At 42.4% G+C, this 17,288-nt stretch overlaps 1 protein-coding gene across 4 annotated transcripts in view; it reads left to right on the forward strand.

The window, feature by feature from the left end:
- Positions 1-17,288, forward strand: part of ST3GAL5 (ST3 beta-galactoside alpha-2,3-sialyltransferase 5) — a 41,189-nt gene that overhangs the window by 10,120 nt on the left and 13,781 nt on the right. Inside the window, exons 1-4 of one of the 4 annotated variants that reach the window (XM_030563145.1) lie at positions 2,473-2,561; positions 4,600-9,907; positions 11,824-11,938; positions 13,680-14,023. In XM_030563145.1, coding sequence (XP_030419005.1) covers positions 11,900-11,938; positions 13,680-14,023 — 383 coding nt within the window. In that variant the 5' untranslated portion in view covers positions 2,473-2,561; positions 4,600-9,907; positions 11,824-11,899. Of the gene's footprint in view, positions 1-2,446; positions 2,572-4,599; positions 9,908-11,823; positions 11,939-13,679; positions 14,024-17,288 lie in introns of those variants that run through there. The other 3 variants (XM_030563144.1, XM_030563142.1, XM_030563143.1) reach the window with 3 other exon arrangements.

The raw sequence follows: 17,288 nt of genomic DNA on the forward strand, positions 1-17,288 counted from the left end.
GTCAGGAATGATCTAGATAATACTTGGTCCTGCCATGAGTGCAGGGGACTGGACTAGATGACCTCTTGAGGTCCCTTCCAGTTCTATGAAAATTGTCACACAACTGAAAGAAAGATTGGAATAATTTCTTTGCTTCTGATGGTGTTACCCACTCAGCTAAATTATTCCTGTCACAGATTATTTAACTTGATGGTCTTTGGTTTATTGAAAATACATCTGAAAAGCAAATGGCATAAAGAAGAGTGCTCAAAATGACTGGTATTCTTACGAAGCACATGAGGAAAGAGCTCTGAACCTGTTTACCTCCTCTCACAGCCATTTCAAACTGCACAAATAAAACACTGTTGTGCAGTCAGTATAGTCAGGCAAAGTACAAACATTTCTAGCTGAGGGTACTTCAGTTTGCTGAGTACTCTTATGTTCCCACTGAGTTGCGAGAATCTTTTTTCTTTAAATGAGAAATAGATCAAAGAGCCATGTGTGAAGATATTTTGTTAGGAAAGATGGTCCAGTGGTTAGGACAGTAGTCTATAACCATTTACCTTCTCCGTGTCTCAGTTCTCCATCTGTAAAATGGGGATAATAGTACTCCCCCCCTCCAGCTTACTGGGGTAGTGTGATGATTAATATATTAAATAATGTGAAGTGCTCTGAGTCTGTTGATGAAAAATTATATGTAAGAGCTGGGCATAATTATTAGCATTTATTATCATGGGCAGCAGGTATAATAGACCAGGGAAGGCTCTGCCTTTCTTGGCTGCAGCCGCTGCTGTGGGATGCCGGGCTCGGGGCATCTGGGGTGGCCCTAGACCCACTAGGGTGACTCCGGCGCTTCTGGTGAGGCCTTGGGCCCGCTGGGGCTGCTCGGGTTGGATGGCCAACTTGGGCCGCCCAGGGCTTCTGTGGCAGTGGGGGTGGGATAGCGGTAGGTGACTCGGGGTTCTGGCAGCCTGGGGCTTCTCTCTTCTTTTTAAGAACCTGATGATAGTAAATACATTTCTTAATATAAAACATCAATGGCAGAATCAGAGACTGCACAGGATTCTGTAACAGAATTTTCATCCATGGAAAATCAGTTTGTAAAACCCCACAAATTAAGAAAGATTATCTTGAAGACAGTTTTTAAATATTTTCAGTCTCTTAATGCTCAAATTGGCTAAACAAGGGAGACTGAGCAGTTCACCGGCATACAAATTTGTTGCAAAATGATACCTGCAGTATCATTGGGGAAAAACAGCGTTTTTTACATCCAAGCGAAATTGCAGCAGAATCTTTAAGAAATAACGTAGAATGGGGAAAATTACACTTGTATAGGAGGCACAATTTATCTTTAAGAAACAGAACACCCTAATCCACTCCAGAGGTTGAGGTCAATTTTTATTAATAATTTTTGAGATCAGAAAGCACCATTATACTGTCTAGGCTGATTTTCTGCATCAATCCTGTAATTTCTGGTTGAACTACAGTGTTCCTTTAGAAGGGCATCCATTCTTGATTTTAAAGACTTCAAGTGACAGAATTGCTCCGATGATCTATTATCTTTATTATTAAAAATTTGCACCTTGTTTCTAGTCTGAATTTGTCTGGCCTCAGCCTCCAGTTTTTGGATCTTATCGTGCCCCTTTCTGCTAGATTTCCTTACCTGTCAAAAATATTCTCCACATATAGGTTCCTATAAACAGTGATTAAGTTACCTGTTAACCTGCTCTTGGATAAACTAAAATATTTATCTCTATTTTAGATAACCCTGCTTTCTTCTAAATCCATTGAAACCTACTATTCGGTTTCCTCTCTGTTTAGACATTCTTTTTGGAACTTGGTCATTTAATACATCACACCTGCCCTCTCTCTAGAGAGGCTCCCTCCTTGAAATATTTTATTACTTTCTTGTATGTTGTCATAGATGTATGTGATGCTGAATAGAATTCAGAGATACAATCATTGCCGTGGGTAGTTTACAGTCTGAGACATAATGTAATGCTGGAATAGATGACATAAGGCTTGTATGTAGATTATATATGTATATATGTTTGTGTGTGTTTGTACATGTTGCCTATAGTCAGTTATTGTGTTCTGTGATAGCTTTATATAACTTCTGTATAATATAATTCATATAGTTCAAAATCTTACATCTTCTATGATTTAAACTCTCATGGAATCTATGCTTTGTAAATAGTAACACTTGTATATTTTTAGAATTGCTTCCTAGCAGTACAGTTGAGAGTTGATTGGGATGAATTCATTCATTGCAACTCATTGGGATGAAGTAATTATTAACAATACAGAAATTAAAATGGCAATTCACCATTGATAACAGGGTAAACAAAACCAGGATCTATTCCAGGAAACTTTCCACTTTAATTGCTCATAGTAATTGGATGTCTTCAGAAGCTTTTTGAATGCATAGCAACAAGATTCTTATTTAAAATGTGTTTTTTCTTTGCAGCAATGCTGAGTGATGAAGATAATTGTATGAAGTTGAAAAGTGATCACTTGCCCTCTCTGCAATGGTATAAGCTAGTCACACATGAAGATGAAAAGACCAAGCTGTTTTTTAAAAGGTACTCTCAAGTAAGTGTGTCTCTGTCATGATAAATTAGGTTTAAATTACTGTTTAATCAAACATGCTGCAGGGTGTAGACACTGAAGATATTTCAGTGATGTGTGATATAAAAGCCTAGGGAATGAGATTGTCACATCTGCCAAAGGGAGTTAGGCACCCAATCACATTGGAAGTTGGGTGCCTGTGTCATTTTTTTTCAGGATGCCAGCTCCTGTCTCTCTTTGTGTATATATAATATACACAACCCATTTCCCCTCTCCCTGTCCCTCAACCCCCAATAAGAATTTAGCAGCAATTCTGGAATGTCAGTTTTATTTTGCGTCCAATAAACCATCATGCCAAGACACTTCCATAGTGTCATACTTGATGAAAATAGAGTACAGTGGAAACACATTGTAGATTACTGAATGTTAATTTACTTGCTAAACACAATTGTGCTTTTAAAAATATTGCACAAAATATGTTTGTCCCTTGTGATTAGTTCTAATATGATAATATTTCACAGCTAGTAATATATTAGTATAAAAGCTAAATTATATAAAAATAAAGATATATTTATATTAAGACACATCATTACAATGTGGGCCATTAAATCTTTGTCAAGTATGGAGAACCTCCCAGTGTTTTTATGGTTTACTAGAGTGTGGATTAGCAAACTTCGCTAATAATATAAACTTTAGTCACTCATTTATGAAAATCTTGGCTTTATTGAATGTTAACTTCTGACATGCAGAAACCAAATATACAATCATTAGTTTATTAAAAATTATCTATGCTAGTCTAAGTGAATGACAATATTTATTTGTGTATAAAAATCCATACATTGTTATGGTTGGCTTTGTCCATGGGAATAAATGAATAACTAAACCTCAAAAATCCATACCCAGATTTCCTAATAACAAGAAATTTATTAAAATTAACTAACAAGTAGAATAAGAATGATATCCATCTGTAATGGTCAATTTAAAAATATTTTTATTCTTTAGCATATGAGTGTTTTTAAGATATCAATGACCAAATAGCATTTTGCTAACTGTTCTTGTTTTTGTTTTTTAACATGACAAATCAGGGTATTGACATTGCAGAATTATTGTTATACAATAGTCTTTGTCAGAAAGTATTTAATTAACATTATTTATTCTGTTCTGGGTAAAAAAAAAAATAAAAATTCATCAATTCTTAGGAAAATGGCCTTTTTATAGTGGAGTATTGGCAAGGACTCCAGTCTAAAACACCTTGGCTGTGCCTTCTCAGAAGCAATAGCAAGTGAATTGAAACTTTTTTGCAGCAGTGATGATATAACATGTCTCTGCAGAATTTGTGTAAAATGCTGTGCAATTTTTGATTGACCTACATATGTCTAAGAAAAAACCTAACGCAACACACTGGGTGTGCGTATAAGCAAAACTGACTAAATGTGTGATCTTGTTACTGTAGTCTTTGTGTATTTTTTTTTTTTAAATTGTAAACCATCTAGCACACTCCTGGATTCTGTAACTTTAAAATAAAAGGCAAATACAAGACATACACTTATGGTACATTTGAATAAGCTGAGTGTCCAAAAAAAGGATGCTGTTAAGTAGCATAAAAGTGCTGGATGGTGCATCCACCTTTGAGGCTTAGTGCTCCATTAGCTCCATTTCATGTGAACTAATGCTTAAGTCAAGGTTGTTCTTTGTGTGATGGTCCCTATCTAGATTCCAAACGCTGGTGCTCATGGGTGCCGTGTGCTGGAGCCGGAAATGTTCGCAGTAGTGTCTGTTGACCCACACGTGCATTGTGCATCAAATGCATGGTACATCTGAGGCTGTGCGGGTCGACGCTACTCCAGTTCCCTCTTTCCGCTGCATGGCCAGAGTCGGAACTCTTCTTTCTCGTTAGGAGAACTGCTCTTCATTTCTGCTGTATATAGTTGTTGTCCATGAGTTTTTGGTAGTTAGTTTTCCTTGGACTTCTCCCCTTCAGGGGTTTCTTTCTCCCTGGCCCCAACAAGCCGGCTTCAAGAACTGTAACTTGCGCTCTCTTTTCTTTTTCAGTGAGACACGAGCACATTCGTTCCCTTTTCTGCCTTGTACTGTTTCTTGTTGCCTGGACTCAAGCAGCTTGTGAACTTTAGCTCCGCAAATATCTGATGGAGGAGTCAATGCACCCACGTGCATAACTGGACACGGCTCCACCGGATCTGCTGGAACAGTGCCTGACACTGGTGGTGAGCGCTTCACTGGGCCCCTCCCATGCAGCACTGCCACACCTGCCGAAACCCCACTGCGTGCACAAGAAGCACGAGCATAAGAGTGGCTCCCCGACTGGGACAGCTTCTAATTGCAGTGTTACCTCCCCACGCCATGTTAGGTTGGACGAAAAGTTGCGTGCAGTTGTGGAGGCTCCTGCTCCTAAGAAGGCTTATATAGAGCACTGCTCCAAATGCTGTTGTCTGCCACTGGCTCTGTCTTCTGTTCCTGCACCTGGGCCGCCTCCTTTGCCCTCAGCACTATCAATACCACCAGGACCTTCTGGCCTGTCCCACCCAGTCCTGCGTACTCTGGCATGCTTATCACCCCGATGCTGTCAGATGAACTCATGCTGCCTTTCGTTAGCTCTCCCCTGCGCTCTGGACCCCTGCCTGTTCCGAGACGCCCCCTCTCCAGTAGACGAGCCCCTCCTACTCCATCCTTCTCCTCTGGCTCTTGTGACGGATGCACCCCTTCTAGTTGTTGACCATCCTCTCGGACCTCGTTTTGCATTGACAATTCTGCCTTCACTGACAGCTCCTTCTCTACCGGACCCCTCTTTGGAATCAGAGTGGTCCTCTGTCCCAGACACAGCCTTCTCTTCTGCCCAGTCCTACAGCCTCGACTCTCGGCACTAGTCACACCCACAGACTTGTGGTCCCTCAGCTGATCCATGGTTCCGCTACCCATGGACACCGCTTGAGACCCCTACCACGATCATGGGATGTACCGCCTGTATCACTGCTTATCTGTTGCCCATACCGCTACCTTCCACAAGGAATCTCTGGATGCTTCTGCTTCATCAGCTCCAGCTGCACCGTTGGCACCTTCAGTCCCCACAGGTGCCTCTTCGTCCCTGGACGATGCCCACATTCCACTCACCTTCTTGGTGCCTAACGACCATACCCAGTATCAGAGCTTGCTCCGCGGGGCAGAGCTGCTGCATTTAATTTCACAGTGAAGGATGTTCATCATTCCCAGGAACACTTCCTTGACATTCTCAAGTCTCTGGGGCCTTCCCATACCACCTTGCCCATCCATGACACCATCTTGCAGCCAGCTCAGGCTGTTGGGCACATGCCAGCCTCCTACGTCAAAGCAGGCAGAACGCTGCTCCTTTGTGCCCTCTAATGGTATGGACTTTCTCTTTACCCACCCCACTCCCTGGTAGTGCACATGGTCATGGAGCGCGCTCATCAGCAGCACTTTAAATCCACGTGTCCTGACTGCTTTACCAAAAAGCTGGACTTGCTGGGCCGCAAAGTATATTCGTCCATGGGTCTACAATTCCGCATTGCCAGCTACCAGACTGTCCTTGCAAAGTATGATTTCCTGTCCTATTCCAAGCTGGCGGACATTCAGGACTTCCTTCCTCCAGAAAAGCGGCAGAAATATCAGCATCTGTTGGATGAGGAAAAACTGTTGACCAACGAAGCTCTCCAAACTACTGTTGATGCCACCGCCGACACTATGTCACACTCCTTGGCATCCAGAGTGGTGCTCCGTCGCTATTCTTGGCTCCAGTCTAGCAGTTTCTCTGTGGAGGTCAGACAACTCTTGAGGACCTTCCCTTTGACAATCATAAGCTATTTAGTGACGAGACAGACAAGTCCCTTTGCTCCCTCCAGAATTCTCGTGCCACCCTCCAGTCGCTGGGCATTTCTACTCCGGCTCTGACCCGCCAGCAGCAACGCTTGTCCTTCTGCCCTCTCCCTTTTCCACTTACCAGCCGTGCCCTCAATGGCCACCTGACCTGCATCACCCTTGCTCCCAGCGACCTCGATGTTCTTCCTCTGTTGCTTCCATCGCCATCCATCTAAGCAACCTTTTTGACTCTTTCCTCAAGAACTGTGAACCTTCCTCCATCCCTCTGGCCACACCACAGATAGTCTTCGGGAGTTGTCTTGCCCACTTTGCTCACAATTGGGATAGGATCACCCCTGACCTTTGGGTGCTGGATTTCGTCCACCAAGGCTGCCTTATTGAATTCCTCTCCTTCCCTCCTAATCATCTGCCCAGTGGCCACTCTTTGGACCCTTCCCAGGACCATCTTTATGAGGAAGTAACCGCCCTCCTCCAAAAGGACACTATAGAACCCGTGCTGCGGCCCTACTGTGGTCGTGGTTTTTATTCCCTCTGTTTCCTCATCCTGAAGAAAAGGGAGTGGTCTTCATCCCATTTTGGATCTCCGTTCCCTGAACAAGTTTATTCACAAGTTTCACTTCAGGATGGTCACTCTCCCCCTTATTATCCCTTCCTTCTCCCGTGGAGCTTGGTTCGCTGCTCTTGATATGAAAGATGCATACTTCCACATGGGCATCCACCCTGCTCATCGCAAATTCCTCTGCTTCTCGGTGAGGAGTTTGTATTATGAATTCCACGTCCTCCCCTTCAGAATCATCACTGCCTTCTGCATCTTCACGAAGGTCTTTGTGGTTGTGGTGGCCTGTTTGCGGCACCAGGGCCATTCCCTCTTTCTCCTAGCTGGATGACTGGCTCCTTGTGGCACCTCTTGCCTCTGACCAGACCCTCCACGCCATCCTCAGCAGCATGGGGATCTACATCAACGAGGAAAAGTCAATCCTCATCCCTACCTGCATGATCACTTTCTTGGGGGTACACCTGGACTCTGCACCCTATACCTTTCTTCCCATGGATGGCTTTGCTTTCCTCACTTCTCCTATCGCAATGCTCCACCGCCGTCCGCAAATGTGCCTCCATCAGTACCTATCCCTCCTGGGCCATATCGTGGCCTGCACTGCAGTCATGCCATATGCCAACCTCCATATGTGTTGTCTTCAACTCTGGCTCTGCTGCATCTATGATCCCCAGTCGGACTACCTGCCCAAGGTGGTCATCATCCCTCCTACTGTTTTGGCTTCCCTCACCTGGTGATGCAAACTGTCCGTGATTCTAGCAGGCATTCTGTTCATGTCCCCCATGCCTAGCACCACTCTCCAACACAGATGCCTCAGTCCTTGGCTGGGGCACCTTCCTTGACGGCTGCACCACTCAGGGTCTTTGGTCACCAAAGGTTGTGCGGATACACATCAACGTCATAGAACTACGGGCAGTCCACCTGGCCTGTGAGACCTTCCTGCCCTTCCTCTGTTTCTGCCATGTTCAGCTCCTGTCTGACAATCTGATGAAGGTTGTATATATCAATGAACCAGTAGGACCATGTCTCCTTTCCTCTTCATGGAGGCCTCCATCTTTGGAATTGGTACCTCCAGCATGGAATCATCTTGTATGCTGTGCACCTCCAAGGCACCAGCAACTCCCCGGCGGACAGGCTCAACTGGTCCTTCCACGCCGACAAGGAGTCAGACTCCTCAACCCCACTCTCTGATCCATCTTTTGTTGGTGGAGCACACTGCACTGGGACCTCTGTGAAGTTTGAGAACTGGAATATTTCCCCTCTTCTGCTCCCGTTGAGCTCTGGGCCCAGGTTCATAGGCGACGCCCTTCTCGTTCCTTGGACCTTGGATCTCCACTCCGCCTTCCCACCGATTCCCCTCCTTCCCCAGGTCCGGCGCAAAGTGCGGAAGGACTGAGTGACGGTTATCCTTGTAGCTCTCTCCTGACCTTGCCAGTATTGGTACACCAATCTGTGCTTGCCCTCCAATTCCTCTTCTGACCCTCCCGGGTCTCCTAATGCAGGTGCACAGCTGGTTACAGTACTCCAATCCGAGCCCTCTGCATCTCACCACCTGCTATTTGGATGGGGCTCGCGTGTAGACTGGGCTTGTGCCGACCCCGTCCAAGACATCCTCTCTCATAGCCGATACCAGTCCACTCAAATCTACTGTCAAGCTAAGTGACACCGCTTTACCTCGTGGGTGCAGCGCCATAACATCTCTCCAGACTCTATCTCCATTCCTGTCCTTCTGGACTACCTCCGTCATCTCTACCAGTCAGGCCTTGCTCACTCCTCCATCTGCATCCACCTGGAAGCACTCAGTGCCTTTCTTTCTCCTGTGGATGGCTTCTCCATCTTCATCCATCCGACAACCTCCTGCTTCCTCTGCAGTCTTCTCAGTACTTTTCCCCCCAGTACAAAGGCTTGTCCCTTCTTGGGTTCAGAATCTGGTTTTCTGTGTGCTCACCAAGCCACCCTTCGAACCCCTCACCACTTGCTCCCTCTCCCATCTTTCCATGAAGGTGATCTTCTTGGTGGCTATCACCTCCGCATGACGTGTCAGCAAACTGGCCACCATGATGGCAGATATGCCATTTACCATCTTCCACAAAGACAGGATCTCCTTACATCTTACCCTGAGTTCCTGCCCACGGTGACTTCCTCCTTCCACCTCAACCAGAGTACACACCTTCCTGTCTTCTGCCCTAAGCCACACGCCTCTCCCATGGAGTGAATATTCTATTCCTTTGATGTCTGCCGAGCATTAGCCTTTTATCTCCATCACACACGTGAGTTCCGAGTGGCCCCCTGGCTCTTTATCGCCATCACAGAGTGCTGTCGGAGTTGTACCCTTTCTTCCCAGTGCCTCTCCAAATGGATCTCCTGTTGCAGCATGACCGCTCCACGTGGGCATATGCAACCCTGTTGGCTTTCCTTGCAGATGTTCCATGGCAATAGATATGTTGGGCAGCTACTTGGTCCTCTGTCCACACCTTTTCCTCTCACTATGCCATTGCCCCCTCGATGGTGATGGATGCAGCAGCTGGTCACGCTGTCGTACTGACTTGGTCTTCTCAAGAACCCTCGTAACCGCTTCCATACTGACCGCTGTTTGCTGCTCTCCCGCGTTTGGAATCCTGACACAGGGTCCATCACTTGAAGAAGAAGAAGAAGAAGAAGAGAAGGTTATTTACTGTAACTAGAAGTTCTTCGACATGTGTGGTCCCTATCTGGATTCCAATTCAGCCGTTTTTCTCCTGTGCTCTGGGCTCCATTTGCTTCCTGGTACGAGGGAACTGGGAGGGGTGTCGACTGGCACAGCCTCTTAAAGCCTCGAATGTGCCACGCAGTTGATGCATGTGCAGGTCAACAGATACTACTATGAACAGTTCCGGCTCCAGCGAATGGTGTGCATGTGCATCCGTGTTTGGAATCCAGGAAAGGACCACCCATCTCAAAGAACCTCCAGTTATAGTAAGTAACTTTCTCTCATACTTAATCCGATCCTTTGTGAGGTTAAAGGCCAGACAATTACATGCCTTCATATGTTGGCAGCACAAAAGACATCTGTTCTTTATAGTTTATATTAATCCCTTTCGGAACAAGGGAATAAACGTTAATAAACATTGTCTGTTAGCATTCTTAGGGAGTAGTTCCCATTATAGGAACTAGCACTGGGGACAGGGAAGCATAAAGTAGTAACTGTTTATTAGTAACAATTTTTAATTACTCTCTCCTACGTCCCAAATTAGCTGGTGTCTGTGGGAAAGGGATGGTAGTGAAACAAGAGGACAGAAACTATTGTTTAAAATACTTTCAAATGAATAACTAGGGCTCTACCAAATTCATGGCCATGAAAAATGTGTCACAGATGATGAAATCTGATTTCCCCCCGTGAGATCTGGTCTTTAGTATGCTTTTACCCTATACTGTACAGATGTCCACAGTGAAGACCAGCGTTTCTCAAACCAAGGGGCCTGACCCAAAAGAGAGTTGCAAGGGAGGGTCACAGTATTGCCATCCTTACTTCTCTGCTGCCTTCAGATCTGGGCAGCTGGAGAGCGGTGGCTGTTAGGCAGGCATCCAGCTCTGAAGGTGGCACTCTGCCAGCAGCAGCACAGAAGTAAGAGGGACAATACCATACCAGGCCACCCTTACTGCTGTGCTGCTGCCTTCAGAGCTGGGTGGCTGGAGAAGGCCAGCTGCTGCCTGAGGGCCCAGCTCTGCAGGCAGTAACGCAGAAGTAAAGGTGGCAGTACCATGCCATGCCATCCTTACTTCTATGCTGCTGCTGTCAGTGAAAAGGCTTCCAGCCAGCAGCTGCCGCTCTCCAGCTGCTCAACTCTGAAGTAGTGCCTCTGCCAACAGCAGTGCAGAAGTAAGGATAGCAGTACTGCAACCTCCCCGCAATAACCTTGCAATCCCCATAACTCCTTTATTCGTCAGGAGCCCTGAAATTACAACATTGTAAAATTTCAGATTTTAATACATGAAATTTATGATTTTTTAAAAATCTTATGACTGAATTTGGTAGGGCCCTAACTATAACACTCCATCTAAGGTAACAGTGCTCAGCTGACTGGTAGCTCTTATTATTTATGTTATTCAGATAGTAGTTCCCAGTAATAATACTCAGCATTCACATAGCCCTTTAACATGCTCAGACCACTGAGGAAAACCTGGATTAAAATAATTCTAGAAATGCTGGCTTTTTAATATAAGGCGGAAAGTTGGGTTTCTGGGTGTCTTTTTAAATTTGGGATTATAAATCCTGCATTCTGGCCTTCCAAGTAACTCAAAATAGACTTGGTGGCACCTAAGTGGTGGTTTGGGATTTTAGGCTCTAAAATTTTCAAATTGGGTTTTCAGCACCAAAAACATTTTAAGTATTTTTGATCATGAAAACCCAATTTGCAACTGCACTCTTTATATGCGTAATGTTTGTTTTGGCAATTTTTAAGAGTGAAGTAAAACTATTCTTTTTAAAGAAATCGAAAAGCACTTTAGTGTAGTCCCAAAATGTACAGAGAGAAGCCTGTTGATGTAGTCAGTTTTGATGCAGGACACATCTAGGTCATTTAGTTTAAAGTAACCGATACTAGTGCAGAACCACACTGCAAAGCAAAAGCATCCTTGAGTACCAGTCTCCATATTACAGTATTGATCCACTGTAGTGCAAAAAGCTTTGATGAGGTGAGGAAGAATGTGGCTTACAGTATTAGGACTATGCAGTGTCTCACTATGAGTTGCACTTAAACATGCTTCTTTACTTTTTTTTTTTGAACTTGCTCACATTTTATCAGCTTCACAAAGGAGTAGCTCAGAAATAACTCCACTATTGGCAATGGCCTACTGCCCTAAAAGTAATCAATGGCTCTTGTTCTTTTTAGACGTGTTACACTGTTTGCAGTCGTGGTGTGCTTCCTTTATATCCTCAAATTAAGTTTTGGCCCTGAAGAATGTGACATGAAGAAAATGCACTATGTGGACCCTGAACGTGTAAAGGTTTGCTATTCTTTATCTGTATCTAGCAGATGTTACTGATGTATTGTGTTGAGCTGGAAAGTTCACTGCAGGACCTGAAGTGATGGAGTTGGAGGTTGAAGTCCTACAATGAAGGCAGATGAATTTACCTCTCTGTATGCTCCATTGCCTGCACTGAGAGGCAGAGGTTTTCAATTCTTATGCTTGTGTAGGCAGTGAGACTTACACAGAGAAAATTATAGAGTTTTAGGAATAAAATTAGAGGAAGAAAACAATGGTTTATGAAAGATTAACATTTACCTTCACAGACATGATACATAGTTTGAAAAGATATGACTGCATTAACACAGTGGAAGGTTGCAAGAAGGAAAAAAGGACTTAGATATGTACATAGAATTCTGTGGCCTGATCATTTTGCCAGTTGCATGCATGGAATGCCTTTGACCTCACTGGAAGTTGCAGAATGGAGGGATGATTAGTCAGACTTAAAAACCAGCTTCTGTAATGCCACACTGGAGAGTGAGAAGGCTTGAGAGTTGTTCTAAAAACTGAAACATTGTGCTTGCTATTACACTGTAACACAAAGGTGCTAACTCTCACCCTGCATTGGGAAAGAAGGAAGAATTTGATATTTAGAATATCTGCTTAGACTTCTAAAACACCTGGGCCCGTTTAAACATTTTTGGTACCGGTAGGGTCTGTTCTGCACATCTATGGAGTTTTTTTTATTGCAATTAAAAAAAAACCTGTCCTCTTTTCCCATTTTCCTTTGTTCCCCTTTTTCTGTAATCTTAACATCAGGTTTGCATTTTTGACTCTCCCATATATATCACACAAACATCTCTTTGTTTTCTAAATGCCTCTGTTCCTCCCATCTTTCCATTTTGTTCTTGTTTTTATGATAAATCCTATAATTTGTTGAGGGGTGGTAAAATGACATCTTTGCCTTTGAACTATACTAAAGCTTCCTCCTTGTGCCAGACCACAATTTGTAGGTTCTACTCTCTAAAAATGTGCAGGAGGATCTTGTTTCAAAGAGACTGATTATCATTTATTTGGCAAGGGAAGAATCAGCTGAAAGCTAGTACTGTAGGTTTTTATATTGGTACTTCATCTTCATTTTAAGGAGAACTTGTGACCCTCCGCTTCTGGGTTAACATTTTAAGCATGGTTATAGTGTGATTTTTTTGAATGACCATAAACATCTAAATTAAAATCAGTTCACAAGTCAATATGCTGCAAATCCTGTCTTAGATGTGACAGAGTTTTTCTTTCCAGTTCACATGTCTCTGGTGGTTCAGTTTATGCAATCAAAATTTAGTTGACAAATTTGTTACTGGTGGATGACAGTCTTCCTTTTCCGTAGCTGTATTGGCCATGAACAAAAATAACCAGCTGTTGCTTGAAAATGTGCAGGAAGCAGACAAGCTTTGTAAAATGGTACCTTTTTACAAAGTAATTTTTCTGACTGCACCTGCACTCTAACTTACTCCTAAAGAAATCTTCCACCTGAAGGATGTAAAAGTTATACTCTGAAATCATATCATCACCACAAACAGGTAGGTTCTTGTTTTAACTGACTAGTTTTAAATTTCCCACAGTTGGTGGTTCAGCTTTGTTTATCTTTCTAAAACCTACACCTGCTAATTTATGGATGTCTGTTGGCCTCCTGGAAGGTTGCTTCAGACAGGATATGCTATATTTATAATACTGAAATGTACTAGTTTGTGTGACTTAAATTTTATATACCATCTTGTTTCAGAGAGCACAAAAATATGCCGAACTCATACAGCAAGGAGAATGTCGACCTTCTTTTGTGAAGAAGGAGATGAACAGATTATTTGCTGAAAAGTACAGAGCGAACATATTTCCCTTTGTAAGAGAAGATATATATGGATATGAAGATGTGTTTAAATACAAACCTCCGTTTGGATTTCACAAGAACTCTCATAAACTTCAGAACCTCTTAAAACTCTTACCTGAGCATGACTTGCCAGAGAACTTGAAATCAAAACACTGTAAGCGTTGTGTTGTTGTAGGAAGTGGTGGAATACTTCATGGATTGGAGCTAGGCCATGTGCTGAATGATTTTGATATTGTTATAAGGTGCATATATTTCTTCTAACATTACAAAGTAATTTAACGTTTGTGTTGTTTGCAAACAGCTTCTCTTTTTGGGAGGGGAAAGGGAAGTCTCAAACTCCATTTATTACTTAGTTTATGAAACTGAAAGTACTTTATTAATATTTCTTGTCTTTACAATATTTAAAATATGATTAATCAGATAAAGTTACTCAAATTCAGACTGCAGGGACCAGGAATATATCATTATTTCAGTGTGCTCTAGACCAGTGGTTCTCAACCTTTTTTGAACCAGGATCCATTTGTAAACATTGATGGCCCGTCCCAATCCAATAAGTAGAAAACACACGTATTTTGGCTCCAAAATACTTATTACCTACTATATGTAGCAGCAACAATAACAATAATAATAGTAATAATAAGTTAAAGCAGCTCAGTATCCAGAAAGTTTAAAGGCAGAAATCAACATTAACAGGAACACATTAACAGTATAATAAATCCTAGTTTCCACTTAATGAGAAACCTGAGCTTGTTTCTCTTTGACAAGTTTATCAAAGTTTGGTGTAATTTTAGTCAGCGCAATCTGAAAGTTGTGTTCAGCATCCAGTCTATTCCTACTTTTATTCTTCAGTTGAGTCAAGGCAGAGAATCCAGGTTTGCGCAACTATGTTGTACTGAAAGGCAAAATGACACTAATTGCATGGCAAACAAGAGCAGGACATTTTCCAGCAGCAGCACTGCAGCAAAACTGGGGAATGCTCATTTCAGGATATTTTCTCTATAGACTGTGAAAGCAAGATAACTTGACCAACTGAGATTCTTGCTCCTTAGGTAGATTCATGTTTTCCAACACAACTCCAAGTGGATCCTGTATCCATTCTTTGCCCTCAAGTTGTTCGTCTGGAAAGTAATTTCAGAATCTTGTATGCAATTTAGCTAAATGACTACTGATCATTTTCTTCAGTGCTTCCTGGCTAGTGGAATCTTTCAAAAATAATTTTGTTTCTGGATATGCGTTACGAAACATGTCCATCCTATCATTTGAAACATGTTTGTTCCACAGAGAGAGGTTGTTTTTTTTTAAATTTAGCAATTTTGTCAGTTAGCTCAAAGCAATTGTGTCCTCCGCCCTGTAAAGACGGATTCAAATCATTCAGGTGATCGAATATATCTTCCATATATGCAGCACAAACAAGCCATTTGTTGTTACTGAAGTGGTCTACCAGGTGAGATTTTTTTTCTTCAAGAAAAGCTGCCAACTCATTTTTAAGTTTATATACATGAGACAACACTTTGCCATGGGGCAGCCGGTAAAGCAGATGTACATGTGTACTGCCCATTTTCTGACAGAAGGCGTGAAAGCATCATGAATTCTTGACATTTTGTTTGATGTAATTCACTATTTTTACAGCATTTTGAAGAGTTTTGTGAAGCTCAGGTGCCTTGTCTTTAGCTGCTAATGCCTCCCTGTACAGGAAACACTAGTTCCATGTTGCATTGGGTGCTTTCAAAAGGATTTTTAGAGCAACTACTGAATGTTTCCGTCATCAGTTGTAACACTAACACACTTCGACCATCTTAATCCCGCTGACTCCCAGTAATTATCCAGTGTAACAAATATATCAGCAGTAGTAATAGAAATAGGCAAATCTGCACTTAACAAGTACTGTTCTTGCAAATCACTTTTTCATGCATACCTTACATAAACCAGCACGATAGCATGGTTTGATACTTCTGTAGATTCATCTAATTGTAAAGCAAAACAGTCGCTTACTGAAAGACGATCAGTTGTTTGCGGTTTGGTGTATTCTGAGCTATATCATGGATTCTTCTCCATATTGTATTGTTGGAGAGAGAGAGAGATTGCTTTTAATTTTTTTTGCCACCGACTCACCTGACAATTTAGTGCATATGTTGATAGCAGAAGGTAAAACTAACTCCTCAGTGACAGCGTGAGCTTTTTTGCAATGCGGTGTGCAACATGATAAGAGGCATGCAGTGCTTGCTGACGGACAGTAAATGCATGTTCATATTATTTTTTGACATTTCCATTTGGCTTTTTCATTTAAAAAAAATCAAGACTTCTCTTTATAGCTAGAGTGCTTTGTCTCCAAATGTCTACATTAATTTGATGGTTTTAGGCTTTCATTTGTTAACAGTTCACTGCAGATGGCACACTCTGGCCTGTGTTCATCATTTCGGTCTGCGGTAAATGAAATCCCAAACTTTAAGCAAGCAGTGTCGTATCTACAATTACTTTTCTTCTCAGGTTGTGATGAATTCCTACTATCATTGGTACTTGCAGTTGCAACAGGACAGTTTAAAAATGTATCCATTTCACTAATTAGAGACTCACTTTAGAGACACACACTCTTCACTTGAAACTCTCCACCGCACTCTTTTCCCATAACTCTTTCCACCTTCCATTCGATTGGCTAATCGGTAAGGCTGGGTCACAGAGGTCATTGGTTCTGTGAGTTTTGTGTGACTTTCATGACTTCAGCCCTTGGTGGCGGGGCTGAGGGCTTGGGCGGCTGTGAAACTTTTGTACATTTGTTTGACCCACTTTTAGGTAGCGACCTGTGGGTTGAGAAACACTGCTCTAAACACCAGATACCACACAATGTGGATAATGATAATAGTGAGTTGGAAATTACTGCAGTCACAGACAAAGCACAACGTACACATGAAGTTGGTACTACATAAATTCCTAAAGTAAATAGATGTCTGATCATTCTAATGTAGGCTCTTGAAATTACCAGTGCCATCTTCTGGTTATCATGGGGAGTTGATCAGTTATCTTGCTTTTCGAGTATTCATTGTTCCAGGTGAAAGGGTAAGTGGATCTGTTAGTGTTAGAAAGTATTCTGTTTCGGAGTTGTGATACATAGCTGTATTTTCAATGCACCTGTCTCGTTGACACACTCTGGAAGACACATAGTATAACAAAAGCATAATAAACAGTCAATAAAAATGAAATAAACCACTGTTGTCTTCAAATGAAAAACAATTCTGAGGTTCCAATTAAAAAAAAAAAGAAAAGAGAGATTTGGGAGTGATGAGATGGGCAAAGAATAATATGGACTCGCTAGAGGTCATATTAAATACTCATTGGAATTAAAAGATGACAAGTGCAATGTAAAATATATAGACTGCTTGCTCATTTTAGTGACAAAAGTAAGTCTTGACTGCTTTTTAGCCCTGCAGAGATACTATTTTTCTTATCACCAATAGATTTGCAAGACACTAAAAGTTATGAACTGAATAGAGACACTGGATTTATGGCTTA

The sequence above is a fragment of the Gopherus evgoodei genome, chromosome 5, assembly GCF_007399415.2.
Source record: "Gopherus evgoodei ecotype Sinaloan lineage chromosome 5, rGopEvg1_v1.p, whole genome shotgun sequence".
NCBI lineage: Eukaryota > Metazoa > Chordata > Testudines > Testudinidae > Gopherus > Gopherus evgoodei.